Below are 17411 nucleotides of genomic sequence, written 5' to 3' on the forward strand. Positions count from 1 at the left end.
CAGTGTCTGGTTTAGATGGTCAACTCAACAGTGTACAACTATGACAAGCATGTGTGAACTGGGCCTGATGGTGTACGCCTTTAATCCCAGCACTTGGGAGGCCGAGGTAGGAGGGTCACTGTGTTCTAGGCCAGCCTGGGACTAGGGTGAGTTCCACATCTGCATGGGCTGGAATGGGACCCCTCCGCAAAAAAACAAAAAAACCCAACCCCCAAAAAAGCATGTGTAAAAGGTTTACATTTGTATAATTTTTAATACAAGCATCTAAAATCTTTTATAGATAAACAGTAAGTTGATCCTGTGAGGAACAAACTATGGCATGAATTCCAGAAACAAGAACAAAGATAAATTATTGTCATTATTAATTTTTTCTTTTTGCATTTAGGCTTTTCAGTCACTATGCAATGATTATCAAATCGCCAAGGATGGTTAACAGTCAAGATACTGAGAAAAACAGGTATGAGAAACATCTTTTATTTCTTTTTAAGAGGTGAAAATAAGTAAGTTTTCTTATATTTCTCACTTGTAAGATTTTTACTCTTAAAAATGCAATCTCCTCTTTTCAAAGCACATGCCATCTTAAAAAAAAACTTAGCAATATACATTTGCACTCAAAAAAACACATGCAGCGCCATTGTCTTTCTGACAAAATTCTGCATTAAAACCCCACATGATTTCCTGCAAATATGGCCCCTCTCATTTAGGGACTACAAACCACAAACATCAGTGCAACACTCCTTATTTCCGTAGGAAACACAGGACCAATGATAACTTCTGACCACAGCTGTTTCTTGATGGCTGAGCAACAGTCTCCATCTGTTCTAAGGTACTCTCTTTAAGAACTTGCTGATGTTAGGTACACCTAGAATTCAGTAAAATTTGAGGATCCAAGTGGAGGATGGCAGAAAAATACTTAAGGTCTACCCTGTGCCATAAACTTAGGAAAGAAAATTTACACAAAAAACAGAAACTCTCAGATTTTATCAATGCACCCTTTAAAAAGTTTTAATTTTTTGAAAAGCAGCTTAATGTGAATCAAAAGCAGTTCCTGAGTAACTGCAGTAAACAGTCTTTAAATACATATATATGCACACATACATATATATTTGCAACTTAGCTCATTTGGTTCTGCCCTAAGTCACCTCCCCAGGGTTTAGTTGAGCCACAGTCCTTCCTTCCTTCCTTTCAGTCCCTAATGTGCAAGTACAATAGCGTCAGCTCTGGGGGTGGGCATGCTGCAGATGTTTCTTGTTTTGTGAGCATCTGCATGTCTGTCAGGCCAGTTCCAGAGTCACTGCAGGTCACAGTTTTCTCAATCTCACAAAACCTGTGAGCACCAGGGACACCTCACGTCTTTTTCATCAGGCGCCGTGACTGCCATGTGTGGAGCTTGTTGTAGGCTGTCTGGAGCATCTCTTCTATGTGACTCACCAACTGAAAGAAACAGAAGCACACTCACAACTGAGCAGAGGCAGGCTGGTTAATGTTCCTGACCCATACCCGGGGTGCTTTCCAGCACTGTCCCAACTCATCAGTATTTCCCCAGGCAGGTGAGGAACAATACAAGCTCACCATAAAGGTGCAATAATAATAGTCAAGGGTACATTTTAGTAGGAGAGAGAGAGAGTGGGCGTAGTGCAGGAGCTGAGAACTCATCTCTGGCTCTGGGTCCCAGCTTCTTTGGTCAAAGGAGAGAGCTGACGGTGGAAATTTTGAGAATTACAAATTCATTTATTGACCAAGGCTATATATCAACATTATCTTTTGCTGTTTAAATAGAGGCTTACTCTGTAGCCCAGGATGGCCTGGAATGTGTGATGTCCCATCTCTGGTGAGTGGAGAATTTTGCCCTGACTACAATGACTCTTGAGATTAGACAGTCTCACGAATATGTGCCCTTGGAAGTGGACAGTGTTTATGTGGTTGGAAGCAAGGTCTTGAGAGGAGGGTGATCAGAAAGTTTCAAATCTTCTTAGTATCAATGATTACTAGAGTCAAAAAACACATTCACCCCTGACTAGAAGCAGTAGAGCCCTTGTTTAGAAGGCACAGGTGTTGGGTTCAATCTCTAGCACCCCACCCTAAGTCCCTCTTATTTGCCACACCTATTATCACTGGAGAGTGAGAGGGATATGCTAGTTAGCTGTCTGTAAACTATGGCAATTCTCCCTGATGGGGAGCAGTGGCTTTACAGTTCCAATTAGGTGGACACCGTATCCTACCACCACAACCCCTAAAGGGTTTGATCTCAGCAACTCATGTGCAAATGAAAAAATACCTCACAGAATCCTGCAAATACCCTACTGTTGGGTACACATGGTCTCAGAATTCTTTCCATACAGTGCTCCAGACAGTTAGAACCAACTGAAAAGGCACAAGCTTTGAAACCCATCTGTCATTTGTGCCTACTGTGGAGAGCCACACAACCCTCAGAACGTCCAGAGGATAAACACTAGAAATCTTAAATGATGATTTTTCAGCTTTCAGTTGTAGAACTCCTTTTCTGATTATCCTATAGTTACTGAAGAACTGGACCATATACTTGTACTTTAAAAAAATTTTTATTTGCAAGCAGACACACAGAAACACCAGAAAGAGAGAGTATGGGTACGCCAGGGCCTCTAGGAACTGCAAATGAACTCTTATCTAAATGCATACACTACTTTGTGCAATGAAGCCAGGTCATTAGCCTTTGAAGGCAAGCTTTTTAACCACTGACTCCGCTCTCTAGTTCACTATATATTTTTTAATTTTATGTATGGGGGGGGGGAGAGGGAGAGAGAATGGGGACACCTGGGCCTCTTGCAATTGCAAACCAACTCCATATGCAAGGGCCACTTTGTGTCTGGTTCTACGTGGGTACTGGGGAGTTGAATCAAGGATGGCAGACCCTTGCATGCAAGTACCTTTAATTGTTGAATGATCTCCCCAGCCTTGTATTTACAATTTTTCTAAGTCTTTACCTCTGGCAGGACTTATGTGGCACACAAATGCTGACTCTTGTAGTTATCTACATTCATTTTAAAAAATGGTAAGCAAAGCCGGGCGTGGTGGCGCACGCCTTTAATCCCAGCACTAGGGAGGCAGAGGTAGGAGGATCGCCATGAGTTCAAGGCCACCCTGAGACTACAGAGTTAATTCCAGGTCAGCCTGGACCAGACTGAGACCCTACCTCGAAAAACCAAAAAAAAAAAAAAAAAAAAAAAAAAAAAAAAAAAAAAAAAAAAAAAGGTAAGCAACTGGAAAGATCGCTTAGGCAGAAAAGTGCTTGCCCTTGGGCTGGAGAGATGGCTTAGCGGTTAAGCGCTTGCCTGTGAAGCCTAAGGACCCCGGTTCGAGGCTCGGTTCCCCATGTCCCACGTTAGCCAGATGCACAAGGGGGTGCACGCATCTGGAGCTCGTTTGCAGAGGCTGGAAGCCCTGGCACGCCCATTCTCTCTCTCTCCCCCTTTATCTGTCTTTCTCTCTGTGTCTGTCACTCTCAAATAAATAAATAAATAAAATTAAAAAAAAAAAAAAGTGCTTGCCCAAGACTGAAGACCTGAGTTTGGATCCCCAGTATTTACATAGAAAAGCTACTGTAAAGTGCAATTATGTCTGATATGGCTAGGACTGTGATTACTACTCCGTCTTTGCAAATTAGTATTGCTTTTTTTTTTTTGAGGTTGGGTTTCACTCTAGCCCAGGCTGACCTGGAATTCACTAAGTAGTCTCAGGGTGGCCTCGAACTCACGGTGATCCTCTTACCTCTACCTCCCAAGTGCTGGGATTAAAGGTGTGCGCCACCACTAATGCTGATTTTTAGGAAGATATATAATAAATCTGTAATAATAATGTGGGAGATGATTACTACAAATGTCATGACTTTGGCAAGGTAGGAGGTACTGGTGTACAGCTGGACAGGGCCACTCAGAGCAATCTGAGTTGGGGTGATAAACCCACCAAGTTCACTAACTGGTGAGTACATGTACTTATTTCTTTTTTTTTTTTTTTTTTTCTTTTTTAAATAGTATTTTTGTTTATTTATTTGCAAGCAGAGACAGATAGAAGACAGATAGAGAATGGGCACAGTAGGGCTTCTAGCCACTGCAAACAAACTTCAGATGCATGCACCACATTGTACATCTGGCTTTATGTTGTTAATGGGGTATCTAATTCAGGTCATTAGGCTTTACAGGCAAGCACCTTACCTGCTCAGACGTCTCTCCAGCCCTACATGAATTTTCTATAAACACTTCTCTGAATGAATTACATATTTCACAAGTAAAGAACAGTATGGGCAAAAGAAAACAAAGCATTCATTTACATGAAAGCAAAGTTAATTGCACTATTTACTATAAAGAAGAAAACCAGACCTAAATCAAATTGTTGCCTTACATTTGTGCTTAAATACTGCCTCCGAATTTTTTCTTGGAATGGACAGAGCTTTGTAACCTGGAACCGTTCCAAATTACTCTTCATTTTCACTACCTACAAATGATGAGAAACAATGAATCTGAGAAATCTCAGAGAGGATACAGGAGCCAAGAACCAAAAGAAAAATACTATCATTCATATAAAGTTACTTCTGCTATACATTTTTTAAATGTTAAAAACAAAAAAACAAAAAAAAAAACCCCTCAAACAAACCCATATCTATTATAGTCCATTAGTTGGCAATTAACTTTAACAGCCTGGTTCATAATTCATATTCTATTTATTTTAATTTTTTAAAAATTTTATTTCATTTACTTATTTGAAAGACAGCACAAGAAAGAGGCAGATAGAGAGAGAATGGGCACACCAGGGCTTCCAGCCACTGCAAATGAACTCCAGATGCATGTACTACCTTGTGCATCTGGCTTACATGGGTCCTGGGGATCAAACCTTGGTCCTCAGGTCTTGCAAACTTAGCTGCTAAGCCATCTCTTCAGCCCCATATTTTATTTATTTTTTTAAAGATAATTTGACAGTTTTCATATGTGTATACAATGGATTTTCTTTTTAACAGCTTTTTATTTTTTATTTCTTTATTTGAGAGTGACAGAGAGAGGGGGAGAGAAAGACAGATAGAAAGGGAATGGGCACACCAGGGCTTCCAGCCACTGCAAACGAACTCCAGATGCGTGCGCCCCCTTGTGCATCTGGCTAACGTGGGTCCTGGGGAATCGAGCCTCAAACCGGGGTCCTTAGGCTTCACAGGCAAGCGCTAAGCACTACGCCATCTCTCCAGCCCCTACAATGGATTTTGATCATAATTCCCTCTTATTACCTCTCCCCAGGTAGGGTCTTTCACTAGCTCAGACTGACCTGGAATTCACTATGTAGTCTCAGGGTGGCCTTGAACTCAGGGCAATCCTCCTCCCTACCTCCTGAGTGCTGGGATTAAAGGTGTGTGCCATGCTGGGATCATTTTCTTTTCCTAACCCCCTCTTCTTCATGCCTCTCCCAGTGAACCCTTTCTTTTTCCAACTAGTCTCTCTTCTCCCTTGCTCTGTATGGTGGTTTGATTCAGGGGTCCCCCATAAACTCAGGTGTTCTGAATGCTAGGTTCCCAGCTGATGAAGATTTGGGAATTAACACCTCCTGGAGGCAGTGTATTTCTGGGGGTGGGCTCATGGATTTTATAGCCAGTTTTCCCATGCCAGTGTTTGGCACACCCTCCTGTTGCTATGGTTCACCTTATGCTGGCCAGAGGGTGATGCCCACCTTCTGCTCATGCCATCGTTTTCCCCTGCCATTGTGGAGCTTCCCCTCAGGCCTGTAAGCCAAAATAAATATCTTTTTCCCAGAAGCTGCTCTTGGATGGGTGATGTCTACCAGCAACGTGAACCTGTAAAGTGGTACCGAGGAGTGGGACTGCTGCTAGACACCTGACTGTGTGGCTTTGGCTTTTTGGAGCTGATTTTCAAAAGGAATGTGGGAGGATTTGAAACCTTGGCCTAAGAGATGCCTTGCAGTGCTGTAAGTACAGCTTGACAGACTATTCTGGTCTGAGCTGCAAGACCTGAATGTAGTAAGAACTATGGACTGTGAGGTTTGGCTTATGAGGGTGAGAAAGAGCTTTGCTTGGACTGGGCTAGCAGTTTGGGCTCATTATGCAACAGAAGGTGACCTTGAACTTACGACCCTTCTGACTCTACTTCCCTACTGCTGGGACTATAGGTGTGTTCCACCCATAAGCAGTTTTATGTGGTGCTGGGGATGGAACCCAGGGCACCTTGCATGTGTTAGGCAAGCACTCTATCAAGCTCCATCACCAGCACCCTTATTGTTTTTAGGGGAGCTGTTTGTTATTGCTGAAGATGGAAGCTAGGACCATATGCATGAAGTATATGCTCTCTCCTGAGTTTCACCTTAGCTCTACTTTCTGTATGATTGTTTAGAGAGTAATTCGTACAAGAAAGCTTCATTTTTCTGATTTGTGGTCACTAAAACACGTATCAATTGCAGAAGAGGAGCAGACATAATGTTAGAGCCACAGGGTGGGAAGGAGTACATGGTACATTCATGACCCCAAAGTGATTGCAATATTTTCACAAGACTGACACTCTTCTGAGCTCATCAACATTTTGATGAGGAGGATGGAGGGGCACAAAAGGAATGAGACAAAACTGAGGAAGGGCTACTTATAAAAAGGAGGGTCGCCGGGCGTGGTGGTGCATGCCTTTAATCCTAGCATCCGGGAGGCAGAGGTAGGAGGACTGCTATGAGTTCAAGGCCAGCCTGGCTACAGCGAAGAACCAAAGAGGATAACGGGATAGGAACATGACCAAATTAGTCTGTTCATATATAAAACAGAACAAAAAATTATTTGATAATTAAAAATATACCAGGGCTGGAGAGAGAGCTTCGCAGTTAAGGCGCTTGCCTGTGAAGCCTAAGGACCCAGGTTTGATTCCCCAGTACCTATGCAAGCAAGATGTACAAGGTGGAGCATGTGTTAGGAGTTTGTTTGCAGTGGGTAGAGGCCCTGGTGCACTCATTCTCTCCCTCCTTCTAACATAAATAAATAAAATACAAAAAAGTGTTAATTAAAAAAAAAAAATCAAACCACGTTTTGTTCTTTTCTGGGTCTCTGTTCTCTCTCTCTTTTGTTTTTTTGAGGTAGGGTTTCACTGTAGCCCAGGCCGACCTAGAATTCATTATGTAGTCTGAAGGTGGCCTCCAATTCATGGTGATTTTCCTATCTCTGCCTTCCACGTGCTGGGATTAAAGGTGTGTGCTACCACACCAGGCTCTCTGTTCTCTTTATTTACTGACGTATGAAGACAGGTATATGTTTTAAGTTGTATGACCGTTAGCTATGGAACTGCTTTGTGTTTTAGCTTCCTAATTCATGAAAACATGAATATTCTAGTCAACACCTTCTCTATAAAAACACCATGAGGTGTAAAAGTATGTATTTATAGAATAGCAGTCATAACAGAGTCTGGCACATGTTCAATAAGTGTTCTAATTTTTTTAAAAAATATTTTACTTACTCATTTATTTGAGAGAAATAGAATGAAGATAGCTAGACAGAGACAGAGAAAAGAGAGAGAATGGGCCATGTTAGGGCCTCCAGCCACTAAAAATGAACTATAGATACATGTGCCACATTGTACAACTGGCTTTATGTGGGTACTGGGGAATTGAACCTGGGTCCTTTGGCTTTGCAAGCAAGTGCCTTAGCTGCTAAGCAATCTTTCCAGCCCACCCTTCATTTAAAAATAACACCTCACTAAGTCATCACCACAGTAATTGGCTGAATTTAAAATTGGATCTAACCTTTTCTTCTAGGAATGGTGTATTAACAGGAAAGCAGGACCAGAAATGCCGCAGAAGTTCTCCAACAGCCACATACAAGTGTTTCAGTTCAGACTGAATATCATTTGGCACCATCTCTATAAAAGAAGGAAGAAGTCCACAGGATAAACTATCTTCACTCACAGATGTCTCAGCCCAGACAAACCAATAGCTTTAGCACTCTTCCTGGCCTGTTCTTTAGTGTTATTTATGCATACAAAATTAAAGTGGGGTGGGAGAGATGGCTTAGCAGTTAAGGCATTTGCCTGCAAAGCCAAAGGACCCAGGTTCAATTTCCCAGGACTCGCATAAGCCAGATGTGCATGCACCTACATTTTGTTTACAGTGGCTGAAGGCCCTGGCACACCCTCTCTTTCTCCCTCTCTGTCACCCTCTTTTTTGCATTTAAAATAAATGAAGCAAGTGGCCCCGTACGTACGGTTTATGGCTTGCTGTGTCCCTCCCTGCATAAGTGCTCCTCCAGGGGACAGTGCTGCAACGGTACCACTAGCAGCACTGCTTGAAAGAACCTGCACAAAAAGAGATAAGACACAAATGATTTACCTCCTTTCTGTTAGCTTTGTTACTTCTGTGTTCTACTTTTATAGCACGAGGTCAAGGGAAGTGTCTAGTCTCAAATAAACATCACTTATAGCAACAGGAGAAAACACTCTTCTAGAAGAAATGGTCTATGTAGAAAGAAAAAAACCCTATCTTCCAGGAATAATAAGAGTCTCCCCTTATCAGTAGTTTTGTTTTCTGAGATTTTAGTTTCCTGTAGTCAATCATAGTATAAAACATTAAATGGAAAATTCCAGAAACAATTCACCATGTGGTGAAGACTCTGGATAGCTTAGTCTGTTAGGGCTGAAGACAGACTAGCTGAAGACAGGACTGGCGAAGTGAGCTAGGGCCGATTATAAAGGTATTCCCAGCCCCACAATCATTAACACAAAATTAACAGAAGTTAATGGGATTTGGTGTGGGCGTGATATTTTCACACATTCCTTGAGTGTGTACTGACTGCATCCATGTACTATTCTCTTACAGCAAACACCCTGCTCCAAACCCCTTCCCAGTACCCAGTACTTTTAGATCCCTCCCCCCGAAATAGGGTCTCACTCTAGCTCAGGCTGACTGGGAGTTTACTCTGTAGTCTCACGGTGGCCTTGAACTCACAGCCATCTTACCTCTGCCTCCCAAGTGTGAAGATTAAAGATGTGTGCCACCATGCCTGGCTTGAATGTTTTCTCTCATCTGTGGACCCTAGGTGTTATGCTGACACATAGATGTATGTGTGCAGATAACATGGACGTAGAAGTAAAACTGCCCAGAACAAATGGGCCAAATGGGAGTGGTGAGAAAGAGGACAGTAGGACTTGGGGGGCAGGGGAAGGGAAAGAATATACTCAGTGAACAGTAAATATTTGAATGAAAATGGCCTTGTATAACCAAGTAAAAAAAAAGACACCCCCCCCCAAAAAAAACAAGTAAGATTACTTATGTAGGTTAGGCTGGGCGTGGTGGTGCACACCTTCAATCTAAGCAGTCAGAAGGCAGAAGTAGAAGGATGGCTGAGAGTTGGAGGCCAGCCTGCAACTAGGGTGAGTTCTAGTCAGTCTGGGCTAGAGTGAAACAATACCTCAAGAAACCAAACAAATAGTTCAATCTTCCTGTACTTATAAACTGAGGTAGAAACAACAAAATTCTGTTTTTAAATTTTTTTTGTTTAGTTTTATTTATTTATTTGAGAGTGACACAGAGAGAAACAGGCAGAGAGAGAGAGAGGGAGGGAGGGAGGGAGGGGGAGGGAGAGGATGGGCACCAGGGCCTCCAGCCCCTGCAAACGAACTCCAGATGCATGCGCCCCCTTGTGCATCTGGCTTACGTGGGTCCTGGGGAATTGAGCCTCAAACCGAGGTCCTTAGCCTTCACAGGCAAGCACTTAACTGCTAAGCCATCCCTCCAGCCCCAAAATTCTGTTTTTAAATAGTACAATTACCTACCTGAGTTAACTTGGGTGTATAAGCCTCCATTTCTTGTCTAATACTTTGGAAAGAATTAATAATGTCCTGACTCGTTGCATACTGTAATGACTGGATTGGGGTAGGACCATGGTAATACCTGAAGGTTAGCACAGAAGAAATAACCATTCACACTGAGTAAAGGGACTCAATATCTACCTTTCAGACATTTTAGTATAAATGCAATGTTCTCCCCCACAAGACAAAAATTGATGCCACAGTGAGAAAAATCAAAAAAACAACTTAATTTCTAAAAAGAGCAATAAGAAACAGTATAATAATATATTTATTTCCTTGATCATTTACTAATAATATGCACTTTTTTTTCTTTGTGAGGGTCTCATGCAGCCCAGGTTGGTCTTCAATTTGTCGTGTAAACTGAGAATGGCCCTGAACTTCTGATCCTCCTAATTCTATCTACTCAGGAGAAGGATTACAGACATGAGCCATCATGCCTGGTTTACCAAATACATTTGTCTATTTTTATTTCATAAAATACATTTTTTGGAGGGTGTTTCAAGGTAGGGTCTTGCTCTAGCCCAGGCTAACCTTGAACTCAGAGAACTCCCTTAGTACCTTTACCTTCCAAGTGTTTACAGGTGTGTACCACCACGCCAGGCATATGATATTTTTGAGAAAAACGTATATTCTACTTTTATGCTAACTTTAAAAAAAGGCAAAAAATTCAAGCAACAAGCTGGGTGTGCTGGAGTGGCTGAAGGAGTAGGAGTTCAAGGCCACATTGGGGTTACACAGTGATTGCCAAGTTAGCCTGGGCTAGAATGGGCTAGAATGACACTCTACCTCAAAAAACCAAAAGGGTACTACATAAACTTCTAGAACATTATCTGTAGTGACTTGTACAACATAACTGTTCTCTTTTAAGTTAACTTACCATTAACCAAACTTACCTATCTGACTTTTTGAGGTTAAGTGCAATTGTTTTTACGGAGTTATTTTTTCCCAAGTCTTCATATTCAATGGACTCTTGTAACTTTGCCTATAATTAATAAATTACATTTTTTATTGTCAGGAAAATTCTCTTATACAAGTAATGAGCATGACTAAAAAATAAAACTTTAGGGCTGTAGAGATGGCTTAGCAGTTAAAGCGCTTGCCTGCAAAGCCCAAGGACCCAGGTTCCAATCCCCAATACCCATATAAGCAAGATGCACATGGTGGTGCATGCACCTGGAGTTCGTTGTTGCAGTGGCTAGAGGCCCTGGCATGCTCATTCTATCTGCTTCTTTCTCTCTCTCAAATAAACAAACGTAAAATATTAAAAAAGTAAAACTTCAAAGATGATAATAAATGAAGCCTATTCACCATGAGCTTCTCAATATGAGGTAGAGATGATGGTCCTATAAATGGTTAAGCCCATTTTCTTAATAACCATGTACAAAAAAAGTACCTGTGTTTCTATCACATTAGTAATTATAGAAGTTTAAACTTTGCTAACCTGGTATCTCAATTTTCTGCATTTTATTATGATTTTCCCTAAATGGGTTATTTGCATGTTTCCATTTTTTCTATTAGGTGCTTAAAATGAGAAAGGAATCACTGTCATCATCATCATCAATTTTTTTTTTTTTAATTTTTCATGGCAGGGTCTCCCTCTAGCCCAGGCTAACCTGAAATTCACTCTGTAGTCTCAGGGTGCCTTTGAGTTCCCAGTGATCCTCCTTCCTCTGCCTCCCAAGTGTTGGGATTACAGGTGTGTGCCACCACGTCTGGCTCTTTTTGGACATAAGGAATTTTATTTATTTTTTGTTGACGGTGCTGGAGACTGAACTCAAGACCATGTTTATACATGCTCATCTACAATTCCAGGGTGTGGCCATCTAACTAATTTCTATCCCATTGAATGCCTTACTTAAACTATTCTCTATCCAAATCCCAAGCTTCTGCCTAAATGTACTTAGATCAGTAGACTGCATATTTAACCAAAGCAGCATTTACTACTGAATATTGTGAAAATTAATGCTGACAAGCCAAGATTTTTTTTGTTAAAATTTTCAGTTTTTTTTTTTTTTTTTTTTTTGAGGTAGGATCTCACTCTAGCTCAGGCTGACCTGGAATTCACTATGGAGTGACAGGGTGGCCTTGAAATCATGGTGATTCTCCTACTCTGCCTCCTGAGTGCTGGGATTAAAGGCGTGTGTCATCATGTTCAGCTCCCAAGATTTTTTTTTAAATGATTACTTTGTGTGTATGTGCATGCAAGTGTCACAGGGTACCAGTATAGGCTGGAGGCCAAGTTCAGGGTGTTGGTACTCTCCCTTCTTGTTTGAGATAGTGTTTTTCCTATTTGCCACTGAGACGGCTAGACTTGCTGGCCTGTAAATTTTGTGATTTTCCTTAATCTGTTTTGTACTGCTGAAGGCACACCAAACACAGATGTGTGCACTATTGCATCTCCAATTCATATGGATGCTGGGGATTCCAACTGTAGTCAGCAGGCTTATGGAGCAAGCACCTTTAACCACTAAGCAATCCCATAGACAGGGAAGTAAATGTTTTTGACAAATTGTTCACTACCCAAACCCAGAGTACTTAGGCCAATAGCACTGCAAAGACAAGTACAATTTCTAGTATATCTTAGCTCTAACAGAGATGGCTCAGTTCCCTTACACCCATGTAAAGCTAGATGCAAAAAGTGGCAAATTCATCTGGAGTTTGCAGTTGTAAGATGCCCATCCCTTTTCTCATTCTCTTTGCTTGCAAATAGTACTCTAGAGTACTGTAATGAAAGGTGTGCACTACCACATCCTGCATACATTTTGTTTTGTTTGCTTGTTTTGAGTTAAGGTCTTGTTATGTAGAACATGCTAGGTTGGTACTCGTCATAGCAAGTACATCAACCCAGACTGGCCTGGAACTTGCAATCTTTCTACCTTAGCCTCCTAAAAGCTGTGATTACAGATGAGTACCACCACCCCACTCAGCTCTATGACTCTATTTTATGCAACACCAACAGCCCCTACTTTAAACTGACCAGATATAATCACAAGCTGAACTTGAAAATCTGTTTAATACCCTAGATAGAGTCCATCATAAAACAAAATAATTTTTAAGTTAGGGGTCATCTGTATGCCATTATTACTTTTTGCAACTTTACTTGGTGCCAAGGACTGAAACCCAGCACTTTGTGAATTCTGCACAAGCCTACCACTATTGAGCCACATCCTATACTCATTAATCCTTTCTGGATATACCAGATATTCTAATATGATACATGCATCTACTTAAATCCTCACACACATTTTTATTAAATGGTACATGCATCTGGAGTTTTTTGCAGTGACAAGAGGTCATGGAGTGCCCATTCTCTCTTTCTCTTCCTTTGTCCTTTCTCTCCTTGAAAATAAATACAAATTTTTAAAAAGGCGTTGGAGAGATGGCTTAGCAGTTAAGATGCTTGCCTGTGAAGCCCAAGGAAGGACCCAGGTTTGATTCCCAAAGACCCATGTAAGCCAGATGATACAAGATGACACATGAGTCTCAAGTTTGTTTGCAGTGGCTAGTGGCTCTGGTGCACACATTCTCTATCTGCGTCTTTCTCAAATAAATATTAAAAAATTAAAAAAAAAAAGCCCAGAAAGATTACAGCCCAGAAGTGGAATTAAAAGCAAAAACCCTTTAAAATGTTTCAATATACAGCTTGATTGACCTCTAAGAAAGAATTACCATAATTTCTGTAATTGGGATAGGAGAGACTTATAAGGGCTCAATTTCCCAGTACCCATGTAAAGCCAGATGCACAAGGTGGCTCATTTGTCTCGAGTTCGTTTGCAATAATATATATATATATTTAAAGTAGAGATGGTCTGGCTGGAGAGATGGTTTAGCGGTTAAGCACTTCCTGTGAAGCCTAAAGACCTTGGCTCGAGGCTCAATTCCCCAGGACCCAGGTTAGCCAGATGCACAAGGGGGTGCATGCATCTGGAGTTTGTTTGCAGTGGCTGGAGGCCTTGGCGCACACCCTTCCCCGGCTCTTTCTCTCTTTGTTGCTCTCAAATAAATAAATAAAAATAAGCAAAAAAAAAAAAAAAATAGAGAAGGTCTGGAGAGAGAGATGGCTTAGCAGTTAAGGTGTTTGCCTGTAAAGCTAAAGGACCTCAGTTCAATTCCCCAGGACCCACGATAGCCAGATGCACAAGGTGTCACATGCATCCAGTGCAGTGGCTGGAAGCCCTGGCATGTCCATATTCTCTTTCTCTCTCTCAAAAAAAAAAAAAAAAAAAAAAAGTAGTAGAAAAATACAGCATCATAGTAATGTTATAGGAAAGGAAATAATATTAAAGTAGCTAATTCTATCCATACTTCCCCATTCCCTCAAAATGACTTAATATTTAATAAGATGTTTCCAGCTCTGAAATGCTAAGTTTAATACAAGGGCCTATATACACTTTCTTTTGAAACCATATACATGAAACCTTTTAAAAAATCTATTTGTTAAATATTCTGAGAAAACAAAACCATACACACACACACACACACACACACACACACACACCCCATGTATGCATACATGAGGAGGGAAAACCCAACAAAAACTATTTTGCAGAAAGAATGGAGTCACTGGGAAGTTGACTGGCAAGCCAAAGTAGAAAAGCTTTACAATGCTCTACAACTGAAGCCAGTGTGACACTGTGTTGGTCAGAAAATAGCCTCATGAAACAAGCAACATACAGCTTTCAGATTCCCTATATCTGGAGAAGCCCAACCTTTAAATGGCCCAAATTTGTGCCCGTACCCTTTTGACTGCTGGCTGAAAGCTGTCTGCATCTCCGGAATTTCCGTCCATGCCGCTGGGCTCACCATTTTGTTCATTTTGTGCTTGTCTTAAAGGGGAAATAAAATGTTAAACATTTTAAGCTGACCACCAGTATATAACCTCACCCGGCAATCTGATAAAGCCCAGTGACTAAGCCTTTGCATGTATACTTAACTGTTTCCTGAGACCTGCTGCCAGGACCATGGCACTGTGGTGGTTAAACCTCTTGATGATGGCAGCATTACTATTCTCCTTTATGGACTTAGAACTGGAAGTTGATAGCACAGGGGAAATGCCATAGCCCTGTAAGAAACAATTCAGCAGATTAAACACTATAAGGTTCTGACTGTACTATAATACACACAATTCAAAATATATGCCAGATTACAGTACTTTATTAACTCTTATGAACGAAACCGTAGGTTTGATTTCTAGCACCACAGAAAATGGGTGTGATGGCAGGGAGATCAGAAGCTCAAGGCTCATATCTCTATAATGGGTTCAAGACCAGGGTGGGATAAATGTTTGCACAGTACTTAAATGTAGAAGGAAGCAACTTGCTACTACTTAGGGAAGGCTCTTGAGAGTACAGCTGTCTCGTCTGTGTACTTGGCTACTACACAGCTGCTCTTTGCCAAAGTCCTCGCCTTAGGAATCTAACAGTTACAGTGAATGTTATGGTCAAAACAGCAAAATTGGGAACACTGGGAAAGAACAAGAGGGCTTGCAGCTGGGTGAGACAGCCAAGGTGACCAGGTTAAGAGGAGATATAATGCTCTGAGTAAACCATCAAAGCTAGTCTCAGCAGAATCATGCTGTCCCCCATAAACTGGCTTCCTAGGTTTTTTTTTTTTTTTTTTTTTAATATTTTTAATTTTTATTTATTTGACAGAGAGAAAGAGGGAGGGAAGGAGGGAGGGAGAGGGGAGAGGGAGAGGGGGGGGGAGGGAGGGAGGGGGGAAGGAGAGGAGAGAGAATGGGCATGCCAGGGCCTCCAGGCACTGCAAATGAATTTCAGACACATGTTCCACCTTGTACATCTGGCTAACATGGGTCCTGGGAATTGAACCTGGGTTCTTTGGTTTTATAGGCAAGTGCCTTAACTGCTAAGCCATCTCTCCAGCCTGAAAAGTTGTATTTTAAGAAACAGCATTCTGTTTATTTCAGAATATTACAAGTGATATCTACACTTGAAGGCTAATGTTAAAGCCATAAAAATGTTGAAAACCAGGGCAAGAATGTCTTATCTCTTACTCTTATTGTTTCTTACCTCATCTAACGGTTTATCTTCCAAAGCTGTCAAATCTAGCAGTGGATTTTTCACTCCTAATGAAACCATTGTTTTTAATCCTAGAAAATCAAGAAACAAAGGTTCAAGGCTCATCTTTCTTACATATTAAAAGAAAGCTTCATTAACAGCTCCAACAATAAGAGTGGGAAAGATGAATAGGAGCGTGTTAGGAATGAAGTTACCTTTTTCATCTATCTTGGCACATTCTGCAAAGAGATCCTTTGACCCTGTATTTAGCCGGTCTCTATGAAAATAATGGGACTGGAAAAAACGTGTCCAGAATTCCTTTTCTGTCATGTTATGGGGAACATTTTCTGCATATTTCATTTTTACTGTGGAGGAAAAACCAGTAAGATATAGTTATACACAAGTTTCCATTTCTTAAAAACTTATAATTAGGCAACCTAAAAAAAAAAAAAGACCATAAAAATTTTACAAAGTTGGGCTGGAGAGATGGCTTAGCGGTTAAGCGCTTGCCTGTGAAGCCTAAAGACCCCGGTTCAAGGCTCGATTCCCCAGGACCCAAGTTAGCCAGATGCACAAGGGGCGCACGTGTCTGGAATTCGTCTGCAGTGGCTAGAGGCCCTGGTGCGCCCATTCCCTCTCTCTCTCTCTGCCTCTTTGTCTGTTGTTCTCAAGTAAATAAATAAAAATAAACCAACAAAAGTTAAAAAAAAAATTTACAAAGTTTATCTTTATGTACTACATAGGTGAAGCACTACTCATGAATCTTGTAACTGAAAACAACATTATGCAGAAAGAAAATTAAGTTCTTTATAAAATATTATTTATTAGAGAGAGAGAGACAGGGGGATGGAGGCAGATAGGGAGAGAATGAGTGCGCCAGGCCCTCTAGCCACTGCAAACAAACTCCAGACACATGTGCCACCTTGTGCATCTGGCTTTAAGTGGGTTCTGGGCAATCAAACCTGGATCCTCAGGCTTTGCAGGCAACTGCCTTAAATTCTAAGGGATCTCTCCAGTACATTTTTTTTTTTACAGATCCCTAAAACTCACATAAAGCTGGATGCAAGTAGTGCAACTGTCTATAATCCCAATGGGCCTATAACAATAGGAGTAAACATGAGAAGGATCCTGAAGCTGATAGGCCACCTAGTCTAGCATCTGCAGAGGCTCTCTAACAAGATGGAAGGCAAGGAATATTACCCCAAGTTTTTGTCTGATCCAAGCACATAAAAAGATGTAAATTACTTTATTTGAAAGAGAAGGGAAGGAAGCAGACAGAATGGGCATGCCAAGGCACCCAGCCACTGCAAACAAACACCAGAAGCATGTGCCATCTGTGCATCTGGCTTATGTGGGTCCTGGGGAAACTGAAGCTGAGTCTTTAGGTTTTTCAGGCCAGTACCTTAACCACTAAGCCATCTCTCCAACTCTGGTCTTAGCTTTTTTCTTTTTTAATTAACAACTTCCATGATTATAAACAATAGCCCAATGCCAATGCCCTCCCTCCCCCCACTTTCCCCTTTGAAACTCCATTCTCCATCATATCCCCTCCCCCTCAATCAGTCTCTCTTTTATTTTGATGTTA

At 41.3% G+C, this 17411-nt stretch overlaps 1 protein-coding gene across 2 annotated transcripts in view; it reads right to left on the bottom strand.

Moving 5' to 3' along the window:
- Window positions 1-233: 233 nt before the first annotated feature.
- Window positions 234-17411, bottom strand: part of Gtf2h1 (general transcription factor IIH subunit 1) — a 35966-nt gene continuing 18788 nt past the window's right edge. For both annotated transcript variants that reach the window (XM_004650799.2, XM_045144990.1), the window contains exons 6-15: window positions 16042-16191; window positions 15839-15918; window positions 14744-14871; window positions 14548-14635; window positions 10703-10791; window positions 9774-9891; window positions 8207-8297; window positions 7750-7865; window positions 4378-4470; window positions 234-1434 (exon numbers count right to left, since the gene is read on the bottom strand). In XM_004650799.2, the coding sequence (XP_004650856.1) occupies window positions 1348-1434; window positions 4378-4470; window positions 7750-7865; window positions 8207-8297; window positions 9774-9891; window positions 10703-10791; window positions 14548-14635; window positions 14744-14871; window positions 15839-15918; window positions 16042-16191 (1040 nt within the window). In that variant the 3' untranslated portion in view covers window positions 234-1347. The remainder of the gene's footprint in view (window positions 1435-4377; window positions 4471-7749; window positions 7866-8206; window positions 8298-9773; window positions 9892-10702; window positions 10792-14547; window positions 14636-14743; window positions 14872-15838; window positions 15919-16041; window positions 16192-17411) is intronic.

This window comes from Jaculus jaculus, chromosome 3 (assembly GCF_020740685.1).
Source record: "Jaculus jaculus isolate mJacJac1 chromosome 3, mJacJac1.mat.Y.cur, whole genome shotgun sequence".
NCBI classification, from domain to species: Eukaryota; Metazoa; Chordata; class Mammalia; order Rodentia; family Dipodidae; genus Jaculus; species Jaculus jaculus.